At 43.5% G+C, this 17,769-nt stretch overlaps 1 protein-coding gene across 3 annotated transcripts; it reads left to right on the forward strand.

The window, feature by feature from the left end:
• The first annotated feature begins 477 nt into the window (after positions 1-477).
• Positions 478-16,980, forward strand: mia2 (MIA SH3 domain ER export factor 2). 3 transcript variants are annotated; one of them, XM_058398166.1, is made up of 29 exons: positions 478-798; positions 1,127-1,260; positions 1,652-1,744; positions 1,850-5,183; positions 5,526-5,798; positions 6,759-6,856; positions 8,661-8,792; positions 8,909-8,930; positions 9,019-9,107; positions 9,289-9,360; positions 9,798-9,908; positions 9,994-10,065; positions 10,361-10,465; positions 10,656-10,778; positions 11,002-11,098; positions 11,188-11,234; positions 11,349-11,439; positions 12,841-12,979; positions 13,497-13,598; positions 13,696-13,756; positions 13,850-13,885; positions 14,531-14,598; positions 14,706-14,776; positions 14,891-15,025; positions 15,196-15,309; positions 15,450-15,542; positions 15,683-15,735; positions 15,861-15,993; positions 16,075-16,980. In XM_058398166.1, exons 1-29 carry the CDS (start codon positions 675-677, stop codon positions 16,254-16,256), a joined length of 6,204 nt encoding a protein of 2,067 aa, XP_058254149.1. In that variant the 5' UTR covers positions 478-674; the 3' UTR covers positions 16,257-16,980. The 3 variants fall into 3 exon arrangements, with proteins under 3 accessions (XP_058254149.1, XP_058254151.1, XP_058254152.1); XM_058398168.1 differs by having other exon boundaries at positions 480-798; positions 1,850-3,338; XM_058398169.1 differs by lacking the exon at positions 5,526-5,798 and having other exon boundaries at positions 481-798; positions 1,850-3,338.
• Positions 16,981-17,769: the final 789 nt, after the last annotated feature.

Genomic DNA, 17,769 nt, shown 5'->3' on the forward strand with positions numbered 1-17,769 from the left:
AGGTGGTTGTGAGCATGAAGGTGGAGGTGGTGGTTGTGGTTGTGAGCATGAAGGTGGAGGTGGTGGTTGTGGTTGTGAGCATGAAGCTGGAGGTGGTGGAGGTGGTTGTGAGCATGAAGGTGGAGGTGGTGGTTGTGGTTGTGAGCATGAAGGTGGAGGTGGTGGAGGTGGTTGTGAGCATGAAGGTGGAGGTGGTGGAGGTGGTTGTGAGCATGAAGGTGGAGGTGGTGGTTGTGAGCATGAAGGTGGAGGTGGTGGAGGTGGTTGTGAGCATGAAGGTGGAGGTGGTGGAGGTGGTTGTGAGCATGAAGGTGGAGGTGGTGGAGGTGGTTGTGAGCATGAAGGTGGAGGTGGTTGTGAGCATGAAGGTGGAGGTGGTTGTGAGCATGAAGGTGGAGGTGATTTTCGTGTCTAATCTGTGTGCTGTCACTTCCAGCAGTAAGTGTTAATGATTGACTCTCACTGACCTCTGATCCTCTCTGACTCTCAGACCTCAGTCACTGCTCCTGCTCTTACAGATCCTACTCCTCTCTCTTTTCGTCTTTAGTGTAGTTTTGGAGATGAAGGAACACAGACGGAGGTTCTAATGTGGATCTGCTGTGGTTCTAATGTGGTTCTAATGTGGATCTGATGTGGATCTGATGTGGTTCTGATGCGGATCTGATGTGGATCTGATGTGGAACTTCAGCACCATGGCTTCTCTTCACCTCCCGATTTTACTGCAGTTTATTCTCAGTCTGGTGCAGAGTTCACGATTAATGTCTGATTATAAAACCTGTGGAGATGACGCATGTGCACGTAAGGGCTTATTATTATTATTATTATTATTATTATTATTATTATTATTATTATTATTATTATTATTATGGATAATGTCTCTCTGAGCTCTAGATGAGGTAATTGGTTAGAAAGCACTAAGTGGAGATTCTGCTGTATTTTTATGAATATTTGAATAATAACAGTGTTTATGTGTTGCTGTAAATCAATCTGAAATATTTCCTGTTAATGTTCTTTTATATGTTTGATAATGTACTAAAACTCTTTAACAATATAATGGACACCATGATGATGATGATGATGATGATGATACCACACAGTGTCTTGACATTATCTGTCTGTGTTAAAGGTCTGATGAGCCGCGTTCAGGCGCTGAGAGATCATGGTGCTCAGGACTGCAGGTTTCTCAGCTTTAAAAAAGGAGACATGATCGACGTCTACCACAAACTGTCAGGGAGGAGGAGCGAGCTGTGGGCTGGAAGTGTGAGAAAACATCCTCCTTCATCGCTCCTGCTCTCTCCTTCCCCAACACAAACAACATTAAAAGCTTTATTCAGGATCATCAGAGTGCTAATTATCACACAGGCCGCGCTAGCTGAAGGGTGTTAGCATGAGCGTGGGGAAGGGGTGTGAGATTATTTACACTGTTTGATTGATTGTAATCACTGCTAGTGTGAATATGGTTTAGGATTAAGATTTAGATTTGTTTATTTTATTAAAAGAATTGGAAACAAGTTGCATTTGTGTGAGGTTCAGAGTTAGCGTGTTAGCATGAGCTGTGTGTGGTGAAGGAAGGTTCCCTTTCCCTCTTCCTGCTGCTTCAGGTGCTCTTTCAGACTGAAGCATGAATCTGTGTGATTTGTTTGCTTTTCAGAGAGATAAGGATTTCGGTTATTTTCCCAAAGACGCGGTGAAAATCGATGAAGTGTTTGTTGATGAGAAGAAGGAGATAGAGATGAGAGCTCAGGTAAGATCTACAGCAGGAAACACCTCAGGGAGAAAGCACTAGCATGCTGCTCTGTTAGCCGTCGTGGTGACAGGTCTCACAGCTAATTTTTTTTTTTCTTTTCAGAAAACAGATTTCTTCTGTATGGATGCGTTCGGGACAATAATCGTGAGCGGCGAAGAGTTCGAAGATTACGAGTTCGGAGCTCAAACTGGCGAGTCTGAAGAATTAGGTAACGCTGATTTTGATCATCGAGTCTCCAAATCATCTGAAACAAATGAGAATGTCGAAACAAGGCACGTTGATAACGATAATAAAGACAGAGGGAAAGCAGAACCAAGCAGATCTTCCTGGATCGGATCTGCTGTTAGCGGATGGTTTGCTAACGACGCAGATGAAGCGGGAAACGAGAATAAAGAGCTGGAGAACTTTAAGAGCAGAAAACTGGCCTTGGACATGGAGCAACTGAACGGGGATGGAGACGGACAGGAGGATAAAACTGATAGTGATGAGGATTCATCCAGTGAGCAGGTCAGTTACCTGCTGGAAGATGGAATAAAAAGTCTTTTAGGTTTTGGAGGAGGAGAGATACTGCCTTCTGAAACCAAGAAACAGGATGAAAATATGCAAAATTTGAGGAAAGAACAGGAAGCGATCACTGAAAATGAGAACATCGTTGAGAAGAAGGACGCAGGATGGTACGACAGCTTCTATAACAGAATCACAAAGTTTTACGGAGATCCTGCAGATAAAAGTGAAGCCAGTAATGATGAAGAAGAGAGTTTGAGCCACGGAGGCACAGACGTAGATAAAGTGAAGGAGGAAAAAAATCCAGACCCGGGATCAGAATCCCTTCTGATTCAGGACTCAGAAGGTGACAGAAATGCAGCAAACCACAAGAAGAGACAGGAAGTGAGCAGGCAGGATGAGACGGGTGACAGTCAGCTGGGTGAAGGATGGTATGGAAGCGTCTATAACAGAATTACAGGACTTTATGGAGACACCGGTGATGGAAGCACTGCTCCTGATAAGAGCGATGTTATTGAAAACGGTAGAGGAGATCCCCCAGGAACATCTGACAGCATGGATGTCGGTTCAAGCCCAGACGAGAAACCGGGAACCAGTGATCCCATCGCTGAGAGGATGACTGAGAATAATAATGCAGGGTGGTACAACAGCATCTACAGCAGAATTACCAACGTGTATGGAGATACGTCTGACCAAAATGATGTTCCTGAGGTCATGAAAGAGAGTGAGAGCCAAACACAGAGTGAATCCACAGAAGACACCTCGTCACAATCCATCTTCACTAGGAACGATCTGTCGACTGTGATTGACAGCCTGAGAGGAGAAGGAAGCCAAGACGAAACCAAAGTGAGTGAATCTGTGAGATCAGAGACGAGTGATGATGATGATGATGATGATGATGACGATGGTGATGAGGGTTCAGGACTGAGGGACAAAGAAAACACTGAGAACCTGACAGACTCTGAGCAAAACCAGGATATCTCACAGTCTGTGTTTTCAGGGATGATTAACGGCCTGAAGTCGCCTTTTAAACCCAACAATGCAGGAGATAAAGAAGAAAGCGATGAAGAAAAGACTCTAGATACAGGTAAGGAGGAGCAGAGTGATAACGATGATGAGATTAGTGTTAGATCGACTGAGGTAGCTAGTGAAATATCGACTCAGAGAACTGCTGTGGTTAGTGAACAAGAAGAGGAAGAAGCTGAGCATGAAGTACAGGGAGCTGAGGCCCAAATCCATGCTGTAGAACCTTCATTAGACTGTAATAAGCAGGATTCGAGTGGAGAAGGTAGAAAGAGAGATGAGTTCAGTGATCAGTCCACCAGATCCACCAACCAAAGTACTAACATAACGTCAGAGCTTAATACTGATGAGAGTGAGACACTAGAGGAACCGGGATGGGCCGAACACCTCTCAGACACATCAAAAAGCCGCAAAGGTGACGCTAATACAAACACCGTTAGTGGTGAGCTTCCTGAGAAAGAGCAAGTTTTTACAGGTGAAGAAGAGACACAGTCTGAGAGGGAGACCAGGGCAGATTCAGGGCTTCAGGTCAGAACAGATGTTACAAAGAACACCTCTGAGACTGTAGATGAATCTGCTGAAGCTCAGGATGAAGGTGGAGCAGCAGACATGTTACGTGAGGCAGAAGAGGCAGGTATGAAGGTGAGGAGTAATGAGGCAGAGCAGATCCTCCATACAGAGTCTAATGCTGAGAAACATGGTGTAGATGTTCCTCACAGGAAAAGTAGTGATGCTACTCAAATAGAGAATAGTGAAGAAAACCAAAGTGGGAACATTACTCTAATGAAGGAAGATGAAGAAAGAGAAGATACTGACATTACTGAAATGGAGAATCATGGAATAAAAGACGATGGTGTTGTTACTCCACTGGAGTCTGGTGGAGAAAATGAAGACGTAGGTGCTACTCGAACGGATACTGATGGAGAAAAGGAAAGTTTAAACATTACTCTGACAGAGTCTGGTGGAGAAATGGAAGGTGAAGTTACTCATGTGGAGTATTCTGGAGGACAAGATCATGAAGAAGTTGCTCAAATGGAGTCTGCCGGAGAAAATGAAAGTATAGTCATTACTCAGATGGAGTCTGGTGGAGACAACACAAGTGGTGAGCTTACTCCAGTGAAGAATGCTGGAGAACAAGACGATGTAGATGATTCTCAAAATGTAACTGATGGCCAAAAAGAAAGTGTACACATTACTCAGATGGAGTATGAAGGAGAAAAAGGAGATGATATTACTCAAGTAGTGTCTGATGGAGAAAAAGAGGATGTGAACCTTACTCAGAAGGAATCTGATGGAGAAAAAGAAGGTGTAGATATTATTCAGAAGGAGCATCTGAGCTTACACAATGGTTTAGAAAACTCTCACAGCATCTCTGAAACCAATCAGAACTTGGAGATTGATCCTGATGAGTCCAGAGAGTGTGAGAAACGTGAAAATTGTGCAGAAGTCATGCCTAAGAACATACAAGATACTCCATCAACAGGCGCCTCTGAGACAGACACTTCCATTTCCAGGACATCTGATGGAGATCAAAATCATCATGACAGCAAAACACATGGAGATAAAATGATGGATGTTAAACATCACAAAGCACAAACATCATCTCAGACACAGAAACCTGCGCATCCCAACTTACGTGCTCATCTCAGTGAGGAGGACATGCAGGTTCTTCTTCAGTTCTTCAGTGGAGAAACGTTATCATGGCTGGATTTCATCATCGGACACTCTGAGTTCATCGACAATGAAGAGCTTGCTGAGCTTCATGACTTTGAGCAAACACTAGAACATCTTCTGAAAACCAGAAATCAAGAAATCAAGCCGTCGCTACCAGCCACACAGGCTGTCTTAGCCATGCTACGAAAGAAGTTTAGACCCGTGATAGCAGATGGCAGTGTAGATAAAAGCCCAGGTACTAATGATATATATATCTACACATATAGATATATTTTAGACTTATTTAATTATTGTTCTCCTTTGAGCATCCCTAGGAGATAAGCTCTCTTTAGGAATCCTTGAAGAACCTTTTCTTCACACTGATCTAATTATAGTTGATTTCTTCTCATTGTTATAAGTCTAGTAGAAGTGGGTCACGTTTAATAACCTAGAGGATGTTTCCTCACTGTGTAGAACTCATGAAGAACCTCATATGAGCAGAGAAACAGACAAACAAACATCTGTTGACTTGTTGCTACTGGACATTTCGTAATGAGCTGGAAAAACCTTTCACACTCTCATGTGTCTCTCCCAACAGATCCGAGTCAGACCGAGTGTGTCACTGAAACATGTCTGAGTACAACTGAGAACACACCAATGTCCGAGCAGGAAACAGGAAAAGACACAGACACCGGTTCCAGCACAGATGACTCAGAAAACGTAATAGGCAAAGCACGCTCTAATGATCAAGAAGTTGTCACTGAGAAGACTAGATTATCAGATACACTCGAGTCTGACCAGAAAAGTGCTCCTCAACTGGACACCAATATTATCACTGAAGAGTTTTTGAAACCTGAAGAATCCCACAAAGGTAAAGATTCCCCAATTTGCACACCAAGCTGCTGCTGAGTTCTGGACTCTGATTGGTGGATCAGGTGTTGATGAATTCTCTCTAATGGCAGCTCTGACTGTAGCGCAGCTTTATATTAATGTACTGATATGTTATAGTTTCTATAGCAACAGCTCATTGACTGGGAGGTGTACAGCACAGTAAAAACAGCAAAAGTTTTCTGTAAGGAGAAGTTTACACCGATCAGCCATAACATTATGACCAGTGGCAGGTGAAGTGAATAAGACTGAGTATCTCCTCATCATGGCCCCTGTTAGTGGGTGGGATATATTAGGCAGCAAGTGAACATTTTGTCCTCAAAGTTGATGTTAGAAGCAGGAAAAATGGACAAGCGTAAGAATTTGAGCGAGTTTGATGAAGGGCCAAATTGTGATGGCTAGACCACTGGATCAGAGCATCTCCAAAACTGCAGCTCTTATGGGGTGTTCCCGGTCTGCAGTGGTCAGTATCTATCAAAAGTATCCTATAAGTCCATGGAGGCTCCACCTCACAACTTACAGGACTTAAAGGATCTGCTGCCAACATCTTGGTTCCAGATAACACAGCACACCTTCAGGGATCTAGTGGAGTCCATGCCTCAACGGGTCAGGGCTGTTTGGGCAGCAAAAGTGGGACCGACACATTAGGCAGGTGGTCATAATGTTATGGCTGATTGGTGGATGTGACATGCATGGAAGGAGTTTCCAGTGTCAGTGCTTTGTACCAGTCAGAGTAACAATAATAATAATAATAATAATAATAATAATAATAATAGTAATAATAATAATATGAAGAAGTAGACAACTTTATTTACAGTGCATGTGGTACTGCTCAAAACCTTTAACACCTTTAACCCTTCACATATCACTGTGTAAATGAAAACACTCACAGAAACTCATAATATCTAAATCTGTTGTTTGTTTTTTCTTTTGACTCGAGCAGTTCTGCGTCCATACACAGCTCTCGCTGCTGAATTGACGAGTGATGTGGTCAGGTACATGGTGAAGGAGAGTGTCCGTGTGACACACGCTGTCCATCAGGTAGGTCCACCCTCTGCTCCTTTAAGACTAGTCTCCAGACTGGAGTTTTTTTTCCTTCTCTACACTTGACATGTCACCAAGTGCAGTTCAAAGCAAATCTTCGACTCTGGTAATGTTCAGGATAAGCTTCAGGGTAATATTTTAGCACATCAGGTGAAGAAATGACCACTGAAGAAGATGAGAAGGTGAGTGTGGTCAGCTCTCTCTTCTCTCTAAGGGTCAGAAAAAGAAGCTTGTGTTTATTGGCTTGATTAAAGTCACTCAGGTACGGGAGCACAAGTGAAAGGCACAGTAGTGACGTAGACAACTTAACTTTTATTGATCCATTACTCATTTCGAAATAACACGAAATGTTTCGAAATGTTTTGTTTTTAATTTTATTGAGTTATATTTATATACAAACTTTGAAATTTAACACTGACATTAAGCCGGAAACAGTGTGCCAATGCCGTGCGCATGCGCAGAACGTCTTAGCACGTCGCCATTGTGGCGTTTTATTATTGGTGACGTGTGGAATAAACCATGCGGCACTTCAGAGGGGTGTCAGTACTCTTAGTGTTCCGAGGTAATTAAACGAAAAAGGCACGATGTCGACTTGAAAACAAATTATGACTCAACTTAATTTTGAGCACGGACAGTGAATAAAAATGCGCTTTGACTGTGCTGCGATTTTGTGTTAGACTGTAGTATGACTTGTTTTTCCCCCTCGAGCCGATGCGGTGTAGCGCTCTTCCTCTCTGAGCACTGCGCATGCGTATGCCGCTATGGAGCGACAACAGATGGAATAAGTAGAGATAAATAAATAAAAGTAAGGTCGGTTTATAGAAAACAAAAATCTAATCTAATCATGTCTGAGGGATTTAATAACGACTCCGATGTCGTGGAGGCGAATGATACGAAAGAAAGCGCGAACATTTATTACAGTCTAGCGATGGAGAAGATTAGGGATGTAAGTGCTCTGTTTCATGTCTGATTTTATTATTATTATTATTTATTATTTAACACTTCATTTAATTTAACCTCCCTTTTAATGTCCGTTTTTATGCATTACTAGTAATAAAACTAACAGTGGACACTTATAGACACTCTCTGCTCATCACTTTTATTTATTTATACAGCATATACATTATAGTGTGTAGGTTTCAGTGCAGAGTTTTTAGGAAATATTCTCAGTGAACCTCCAGAATGTGGTCATAAAATGTGGTCACTGAGAATAATCCGCTCGTACTGAAGCAGTTTCATTTTCAGTATTTTTTACAGCCTTACTGACATGTGAGTGTTCTGAGATTTCTACATGATGTAGAGAAATAATGATGCTGAACCTGTGAAATGTCATGAAGACCAGGCAAAATGACCGCAGTAAGCAGGTCAGAGTGACCGCTATCCCTCAGCAGCAGGTGGATTCGGAACTGACTCGAGTTCTCGTCTGCCTATGAAGCATTTCCGACTTGTAACACCCCAAAAGGATCACATTCTTTATTCTCAGCTTCATTATATAATGTTTTATATTAATGACATTGTTTGTTTATTCACACACACATACACACACACAGCAACATCTTCACCCACAGAACACACTATACTGGGATAAACAGAGCCTTATGTGGGACAGTGTCCAATATAATGTTATTATTATATTCACATGTTCCTGCTGTTTAATATGCTCCACTTTGTACTTCTCTACACCAGACTGAGTGAGAACGAGAGGAAGCAGTTGTTCTTCATGCGATATTGCACCATGAAGCTTTCAGGGTTTTTTTGTTCCTCTTTTCATCATGAGACCTGATACGATGCGTTTTCGCAGGTGGTGATGTCACTTCCCGATGATATCCGACCCGGTCCTGATCTTTACGGGGTGCCGTGGGAAGCTGTGATCTTCACCGCTACGTTAGGTTTATTCACCTTCATGCTCTTCACCTGCAGATTCTTCCAGGCAGTAAGTGACTGCTACACTTCTCTAAACACTGGCACCCTCCATACTATCTGGACTAAAACTCCTCTGTGTTCCTCACCCTGGTGTAATGTGTCCTATTCTCTCTTCTCTCCCTACAGATTAAGAGCAGGTTGTACTGCAGTAAGTCTGTTTGAATCTCAGATCGTGTTTATAATATTTTCTCTGGGCTCTGAAGCGATTCTGATCCGCTTGTCTCGTTCGTTTGCAGGTAAGGAGAGGAGGATGGGACAGAAGGTGGTGGAACTTCTGGAGGAGAAGTGTAAGGTTCTGGAGACACTCAGTGAGTGTGAACACAAGGTGGGTGAGGAACAGTTTACAGCTTCAGATGATATCAAACCTCCTTTACATCATCAGATATAAGAGCCAATCAGGATGCTAAAGATTTATAATGAGCCAAATATCACTGTGTCCTCTCAATTTCACCTGCATGAACTAGGTGTGTGTGTGTGTGTGTGTGTGTGTGTGATTCTCCTGACAGTTTAAGAAGCTGGAGGCTGCGCTGCAGAATGGTGGACTTTCAGCTCAGGCTTCAGAGAAAGAAGATTTGGAGGTAAAGCGTTACATAAAGATTATCTCTCTTCTTTATTTGTTTATTTTCTCTCTGTCAGTCACATGAGTCACCAACAGGAGGAAAGTTCACTGATAAATGAATTGATACTGAAGCATTATTACTGAAGCTGAATGTTATAATGAAGAAGAACACATGCTTGATTATTGCGCAATAGACGTGCAGGCTGCCGACAGAAATACGGACAGATAGAGACAGATGATGCGTTAAGATGAGGTGAGACTCTGGGCTGAGGAATGTCTCCGGACCACCAGAACACGAACGTATCTGTGTGTTTAGCGCTGTTTAAGCACACTGTTTATGTTCAGGGAGAGATGACACAAAGCAGCCTTTAAAGCCACCCGAGTTAAACCCAGCCTGAGTTATTCCTCTTTCAAACCAATATCTTGTTTAAAATGTTTTGTTTGTTTTAATTAAAGGTCATGTCGAAGAAGCTGGAGGAGGCGAACACACAGATGCAGAGTGATCTGGAGAAGATGCAGGAGGAACTGGACACACAGGACCAGCTCAGGAAACAGCAGGAAGAGCAGGTAGAGCACAAGGAGCATCTCTTCATCGCCTCAGACTTTCTACTTTTTGTTCCTTTTGTCAGTGTGTTCTTTGTGTGTGTTCCAGCTCACAAAACTGGAAGAGATGTTAAAGAAGCTCGAGCAGGAGGCCACCGAGCGCAGATCTCAACTAGAGCAGGTAACGCTGCCCTCAGGTTCCACCTCCACTCAGCAAAACCACAGACTAAACGTCTCCATTCGCTCTTAACCTGAACATGTTAATAATGTGATTGGCTGCTAGAAGGTGCACATCGCAGGGAAAATAGCCATAGATGCTGGCAATAAGTAAATAAATAATAAATAAATACATAACACATCACAGGAAAAACGGGAGCAGGAGAGTGAGCTCAGAGACTGAACAGATACTTACTTACTAATATAAATATAAATATTATTTCTTTCTTGTGTGATTGAGTCCATGGTTTGTGTTCCAGGATAAAATGACTCTGAAAATCCACGAGATGAACAGCGAGAGACTGCAGAAGAAACTCCAGGAGGCTAAAGAGGAGAACAGCATGCTGCTGGAGAGTAAAGCACAGGTGAGTGTGTGTGTGAGTGTGTGTGAGTGTGTGTGAGTGTGTGTGAGTGTGTGTGAGTGTGTGTGAGTGTGTGTGTGAGTGTGTGTGTGTGTGTGCGCGAGTGTGTGTGTGTGTGTGTGTGTGTGTGTGTGTGTGTGTGTGTGTTTCTCACTGCATGTCCATGCTCACATGTGTATCATCTGGTTCTCAGCTGGAGCAGGAGGCAGAAGGATGGAGGGAGCGACTGAGTGAGCTGGAGGAAGAGAAGAAGATGTGTGAAACGTCACATAACGGAATGATGGAGAACTGTGTGAATAAAGATGAGCGTATAAAGGTACATTACTGCATTTCTCTTTCTTTCTCTCTCGCTCCATTCTCACATTTACACATGAGATTTATTTAAACACTCCTGAAGTGAAAACTCACACTGATTAATGCTTTAACTGAATATCTGGTCACATGACCCAGAATATACGTGTATTTTTACTTCTTAAAAACTGACGTGTGAATGATTAGAAGAGTCTCAGTCTCTCTCTCTCTCTCTCTGCCCCCCCCAGTCTCTAACAGAGTGTCTGTTGAAGATGAGAGACTGGGACTCGGAGGAGGAGAGCACTGTGAATGACTCGAGTGGATCAGAGAGTAAAAGCTCTTCAGGTCTGAACATTAAATCCTTTTATTTGATTTCTTGAAGTTTTAATAAAGTATGAACTGATGATGGAGTTGATTTGTGTTTATTCTTACAGATTTCATTCAGAAACAGAAAGTGCAGAAACTGATCAATGCGGCAAAGGTGGAGTTGTGTCTGAGCTTTAATGTGCTGTGTGTGTGTGTCTTTATTTAAGAGCAGAACAGAAGAAGAATGTAATTTGGAGAAACAGTGAATAACAAATGATCTCTTTCACAGATGAGTGCAGATTTGAAGGCCATGGAGGAGGACAAGGACCGAATGTTCGCCAAACTGACCGATGAAATCAAAGCCAAAGAAGATCTTCAAGGTCTTTAGTTTTAATTAGTTCACTACACTCCTCTTCTCCTCCTCTTCTCCTCTTCACTACACTCCTCTTCTCCTCTTCACTACACTCCTCTTCTCCTCCTCTTCTCCTCTTCACTACACTCCTCTTCTCCTCTTCACTACACTCCTCTTCTCCTCCTCTTCTCCTCTTCACTACACTCCTCTTCTCCTCTTCACTACACTCCTCTTCTCCTCCTCTTCTCCTCTTCACTACACTCCTCTTCTCCTCTTCACTACACTCCTCTTCTCCTCCTCTTCTCCTCTTCACTACACTCCTCTTCTCCTCCTCTTCTCCTCTTCACTACACTCCTCTTCTCCTCTTCACTACACTCCTCTTCTCCTCTTCACTACACTCCTCTTCTCCTCTTCACTACACTCCTCTTCTCCTCCTCTTCTCCTCTTCACTACACTCCTCTTCTCCTCTTCACTACACTCCTCTTCTCCTCCTCTTCTCCTCTTCACTACACTCCTCTTCTCCTCCTCTTCTCCTCTTCACTACACTCCTCTTCTCCTCTTCACTACACTCCTCTTCTCCTCCTCTTCTCCTCTTCACTACACTCCTCTTCTCCTCTTCACTACACTCCTCTTCTCCTCCTCTTCTCCTCTTCACTACACTCCTCTTCTCCTCTTCACTACACTCCTCTTCTCCTCTTCACTACACTCCTCTTCTCCTCTTCACTACACTCCTCTTCTCCTCTTCACTACACTCCTCTTCTCCTCCTCTTCTCCTCTTCACTACACTCCTCTTCTCCTCTTCACTACACTCCTCTTCTCCTCTTCACTACACTCCTCTTCTCCTCCTCTTCTCCTCTTCACTACACTCCTCTTCTCCTCTTCACTACACTCCTCTTCTCCTCTTCACTACACTTCTCTTCTCCTCTTCACTACACTCCTCTTCTCCTCTTCACTACACTCCTCTTCTCCTCTTCACTACACTCCTCTTCTCCTCTTCACTACACTCCTCTTCTCCTCTTCACTACACTCCTCTTCTCCTCTTCACTACACTTCTCTTCTCCTCTTCACTACACTCCTCTTCTCCTCTTCACTACACTTCTCTTCTCCTCTTCACTACACTCCTCTTCTCCTCCTCTTCTCCTCTTCACTACACTCCTCTTCTCCTCTTCACTTCATGTCACTTTATTCCACGCTGCTTTGCTCCACTCTCAGCACTACGTTTCGGTTAACTTCACACCCTGACTTCATTTCACTCCACTTTAGTTCACTTGAGCTTTACTCTATTTCTCTTCTTCTTTCCACTCCTCTCCACATTACCCTAGACCGCGTTTTTTCAGTCATCTCCTCACGCTCCTCCATCCCAGTTCACACTGCTGTGTGTTTTAGTCCTCTGTAAGATCTTCTCTCTTGTCTTTTTTGGCTTGTGCAGAGAATCTGGAACAGCTGCAGCATGAGAAAGTCTCTCTGGAGTCAGAGAGCTCCATGTACTCCAGCGAAATCGAGAAACTCCAACACAAACTGCAGATCATGTCAGAGATGTACCAGGAGAAGGAACTCAAGCTGCACAGGTGAACACTGGGTGATCTCCACACACCAGCTCCATGACACAGATAAACTCATTAGCTTCTTCTTCTTCTTCTTCTTCTTCTTCTTCTTCATCTCCTCTTCCACACCTGCCATAAATATCTCTCTTATTAAACTTCCTGTTTATTCCACACCTCCTGCTGTGTATTTTTTAACGAATTACCAAAAGCCCAACATATTTTATTTACAAATTTATAAAAGTTCATAAATTTGATTACTGGTTAATTTTTGTAATCCCTGCTCTGGTTTCCACAGGATTTCCTACAGCAAATCCTCAAATGTTATGAAAATGTCCTGCTACTGAACTCGAGTGTTCTGTTAAACATAGATAGAATAGAAATGAAATAGAATAGAAAGAGCTTTCTACTTCACTCAGGAGACTGAACATCACCTCCATGTAACTCCATATAACAATCACACAGCTACAGAGATCAGGATCGTCTAATTAGAGTTGAAGTTAGAATTCAGTACAAACTGAAATGTTGTGTGGTTTTTATCCAGGATGTTGACGGTGGAGGAGAAGGAGCGCTCGCAGAAAGAGGAGCAGCTCAACAAAGCTGGGAAGAAGATCAGCCTGGCTACAGATGAGCTCAACTCCTACAGGTTAGAAATGATTCACAGACTCTAGTGATTCTTTGGGGAATGATTCACATTACGCAGTGATTCTCATTCTTCTAACCAATTATTTTATTTCACTCAGACAAAGAGCCAAAGAGCTGGAGGAGGAGCTGGAGAAGACCAATCAGGCCTACAGGAACCAGGTACAGCCATTAATACACACACACACACACACACACACACACACAAACCCCTGCAAGTTGGGATTAACAGAATTTTTTTGTTGTTCTTTTCAGATTGCTGCACATGAGAAAAAAGCTCATGATAACTGGGTGAGATGTTCTGCTCTGTCTCATCATCTCACGCTGGCTCTCTCTGCCTGAAATGATTTATGGATGTTATATACACAATGGTCAGCCCTAACATTATGACCAGTGCCAGGTGAAGTGAATCAGACTGCGTATCTCCTCATCATGGCACCTGTTAGTGGGTGGGATATATTAGACAGCAAGTCAACATTTTGTCCTCAAAGTTGATGTTAGAAGCAGGAAAAATGGACAAGTGTGAGGATTTGAGTGAGTTTGATGAAGGGCCAAATTGTGATGTCTAGACCACTGGATCAGAGCATCTCCAAAACTGCAGCTCTTGTGGGGTGTTCCCGGTCTGCAGTGGTCAGTATCTATCAAAAATATCCTTTAAACCCTGTAAGTTGCGAGATGGAGCCCAGGAAGGTCTCACCTAGCAACTTACAGGACTTAAAGGATCTGCTGCTAACATCTTGGTGCCAGATCCCACAGCACACCTTCAGGGATCTAGAGGAGTCCATGCCTCGACGGGTCAGGGCTGTTTGGGCAGCAAAAGGGGGAGCAGCCCAATATTAGGCAGGTGGTCTTAATGTTATGGCTGATGAGTGTAATTGACATGGCGAAGTTCCTTGTTATTAGCCGTACTCTGATGTTGTGATGTTGGTGTTGTAGCTGGCTGCTCGAGCTGCAGATCGAGACCTCACTGATGTGAAGAGAGAAAACTCAGTGCTGCGCCAGAGGTGGGACTGACCACCACATATCTCCTTTACACGTTTCACTGTAATATTTATTGGACAGTACGTACTCTCACGGCGTGTTACTGCAGTGTTATGTATTTGTTTTGCAGATTAACGGACTGGCAGTTTAAACTGGAGCTGATGGAGAAAAACCCCCAGGCTCGTGCTCCGCTCATTAGAGGTGAAATAATATAAAAATCTTTTTTTTTCATAATGATAATCCTGCAGTGTTTTAGGGACTTACTACACTGTGTGTGTGTGTGTGTGTGTGTGTGTGTGTGTGTGAATCCACCAGGTGAAAGATCTCCGTTTGGTCCGTCTCCACTCGGTCGCCCCCCCTCTGAAACTCGGCCCTTCCTGTCTCCTCCCACTCTGATGGATGGACCTCCCAGAGTCTCTCCACAGTTTCCCATGATGCCCTGCGGCAGAGGTGACCGTTCTATAAAAAAACACAATACTGTTCTTTTGCATTATATAATTTAAAAAAATGTTTTACTTAACACTTCTACACTTTCAGTCAGGTTTATTTATTTCTCTTTCTCTCTCCCCCTCTCTCTCCCTCTCTCTCTCCCTCTCTCCCTCTCTCTCTCCCTCTCTCAGCCCCCCCTGGTGGTTTGGAAGGGGACAGGAGTGTTTCTTACTCTGAAGGAGGCTCCCCGACATGGGAGAGAGAGAGAGAGAGAGAACGAGAGCGCAGGAGTCTGGGCCCTCCAGGTACAGAGTTCAGTACAGTGCTGTCACAGGAAGAAAGGCAGAACTTGAGAATGACTAAACCGAGTCTTCATGTAGAATTCTGATTAATCTCTGTATTTCAAGCCTTAAAGCTTAAATGGACATTAAACCTGTTTGTCCAGGTCCAGATCCAGGACTAGTGTTCAGAAGACCTCTCTCAGCCCCGTTCCTGCGAGCGCCACTTCCTACTGAAGCGTACTACAACGACAAATCAGGTAAAATCTGTGTAATATACTGAAGAGAGTAACACGCTGTCCTGCTCTCAGCCAATCAGAACGCTCCACATCACACCACTGTCCAGCACACAGATGATGACCTTACAGCTTGTTCCTGCTGTTTCCTCTTTTCTCTGCAGAATCATCATTCGGAGGAGAAGGAGCTGGCTTTAGTGAGAACGGGATCCGAGACGTACGTTTCTTTACATTTTTATTTTACCAGAACTTCAGATTTGAACCGTTTCTATACGTTTGTTTTATTTTGTGAAATGTCTCCATGCTATTTTTTTAAAAGTTCAGTGTCTGTGTGTGTTACAGTGTGGACGTGCGATGCCTGGTCCTGATGTAAGGGCAGGGCCTCTTCCTCCGTTTCCTCCAGTGGACCCCCGAGACCCTCATTTCCCTCGCCGGGTTTACCGTCCAGACTTCTTCCCTCCGCCTCCTCTGACCAGTGAGTTTAACTTCACTCGAACTCGAACTTCACATAAACATTGACGGCATCCTTTGTAACTTGCGTTGTTTTTATCCACAGTGCGAGGACCCCCTCCTCCTCTTCCTCCTGGAGTTTTTCCCAGAATTCCACTGCCTCCCCATGCAGCATTTCCACTGATGAGACCTCCAACTGATCACGTTTCACCTGAACCTCCATCCAGACCTTCACCTCCAGGCAGTGAGCAGCCACCTGAACAACCTCCATCTGCACACATCATCTGAGCCCCTGGTCCATCCCTCTGGTCATCTCTCTCTCTCTCTCTCTCTCTCTCTATCCTCCACTGTGTGTTCCTGCTTAATGCACCTTTGCTGACTTCCCCTAATCAGTGTGCATCAGATTATAAAGTGTGTATAACATGCAATGACTTCTGGGTAATTTCCACTGAGATCCGCTCGATCTTTCAGCAGGAGCCGTGCTGATTAGACTGAGACACAGGAAATTCTGGGATTTAACCAGAACTTACTTTTAGTGAACAAGGGTGCATTGTGTTACTTCCTGTTTCTGTCTTCAGGGGCTGACTTTCTCTCGTGACTCCTCCTTACATGTCATCACATTTCTTTATTGAATTTTTTGAGAAGAATCTCCACTGGGACGAAGCTGTTCAAACAGCTGTAAGGTCTGCTACACGGCCGCGTGCCTCCTGCTGTGTGCTGACGCTGTAGATATGGAGTAGATGTTCATCTCGATTGAAATGGCATAGGACTCCCAGGTCTTCATCTTTGTTGTAGTCATATTTAATAATTTTTACTTATAAATAATTAGCTGAAACGATGATGTGTAAATATGGCACTTGCATCAGTATTGTGAATAAAAGGTGTACATACACAGAATCTAGTGATTTTCGTGACGCTGCAGAACCATCCCTCTAGTCTGCATATTTATAGAGCGGATGCTTTATTGCAGAAATGTGAACGAGAACGTTAATAAAATTTGTCCTTCTATGAACACTGTGTCCAGATTTCTTCCCTAGTTGCCAAAGACTGCATCTTATTCCCTGCAGAATGTGCAGTATTCTTACCCATGATGCACTTTAAATCCAGAACAAAACTATTCACTAGTACTGGTTTATCAGTAAACTGCCGGAGTCACTTTTATTCCACTGGGCTTCTTTAAGGTCAGTTCTTGTACAGGTTTTTGGGCATGTATAAGCTGATAAATGATCAGCACCTACAATCTTCTATAAAAAGAAAGCTCACTGAGAGCTAAAAACATAATGATTAAACCACTGAGCAACTTGATGGTGGTCACTGCTGCTGTGGATAGATCTGAGTGGACAGCCTGTGACCCAGGGGACTGCTGTGGACAGGTTCTGACCTGCCGTTGCATCGGTCAGCTTTCAGCAGGAAGGAATTAGTGCTAATGACCTCAGAAACTACACTGACCTATGCGTTCAAGAGCTCTTGGTTGCTGTTGCAGAGAGGACATTACCAACATTTACATTATTTACTGTCCAGTGTCACCCAAAGGAGGATGAGGTTACCTTCTGAGCCTGGTTCCTCTCAAGGTTTCTTCCTCGGATTCCCATTAGGGATAAAATAGTAACTTCACTTTAAACTTGATTGGCTCTTTTTCGCCAGTGGGCGGGGATTATGTCATTTCGTTAATTCAGTCACTTTAAAATCTTTCTATTAGAAACTGTAAATAAGAAGAAAATTCTATTTCTACAGGGTTAGGATCTAAAGAGTGTTTCTGATAAAAGTTCAGTGTTTAATGCTGGAGAATGTTGGTTTAAAG

This window comes from Hemibagrus wyckioides, linkage group LG09, assembly GCF_019097595.1.
Source record: "Hemibagrus wyckioides isolate EC202008001 linkage group LG09, SWU_Hwy_1.0, whole genome shotgun sequence".
In the NCBI taxonomy this organism is placed as follows: Eukaryota; Metazoa; Chordata; class Actinopteri; order Siluriformes; family Bagridae; genus Hemibagrus; species Hemibagrus wyckioides.

Bases quoted from the DNA above. Each gene is read 5' to 3' on its own strand.
- mia2 (XM_058398166.1), top strand. From the start codon at position 675: ATGTGGAACTTCAGCACCATGGCTTCTCTTCACCTCCCGATTTTACTG. The intron at 12,980-13,496 runs GTGAACACTGGG...GTTTTTATCCAG, and splicing joins AAGGAACTCAAGCTGCACAG to GATGTTGACGGTGGAGGAGA. The intron at 15,543-15,682 runs GTAAAATCTGTG...TTTTCTCTGCAG, and splicing joins GTACTACAACGACAAATCAG to AATCATCATTCGGAGGAGAA.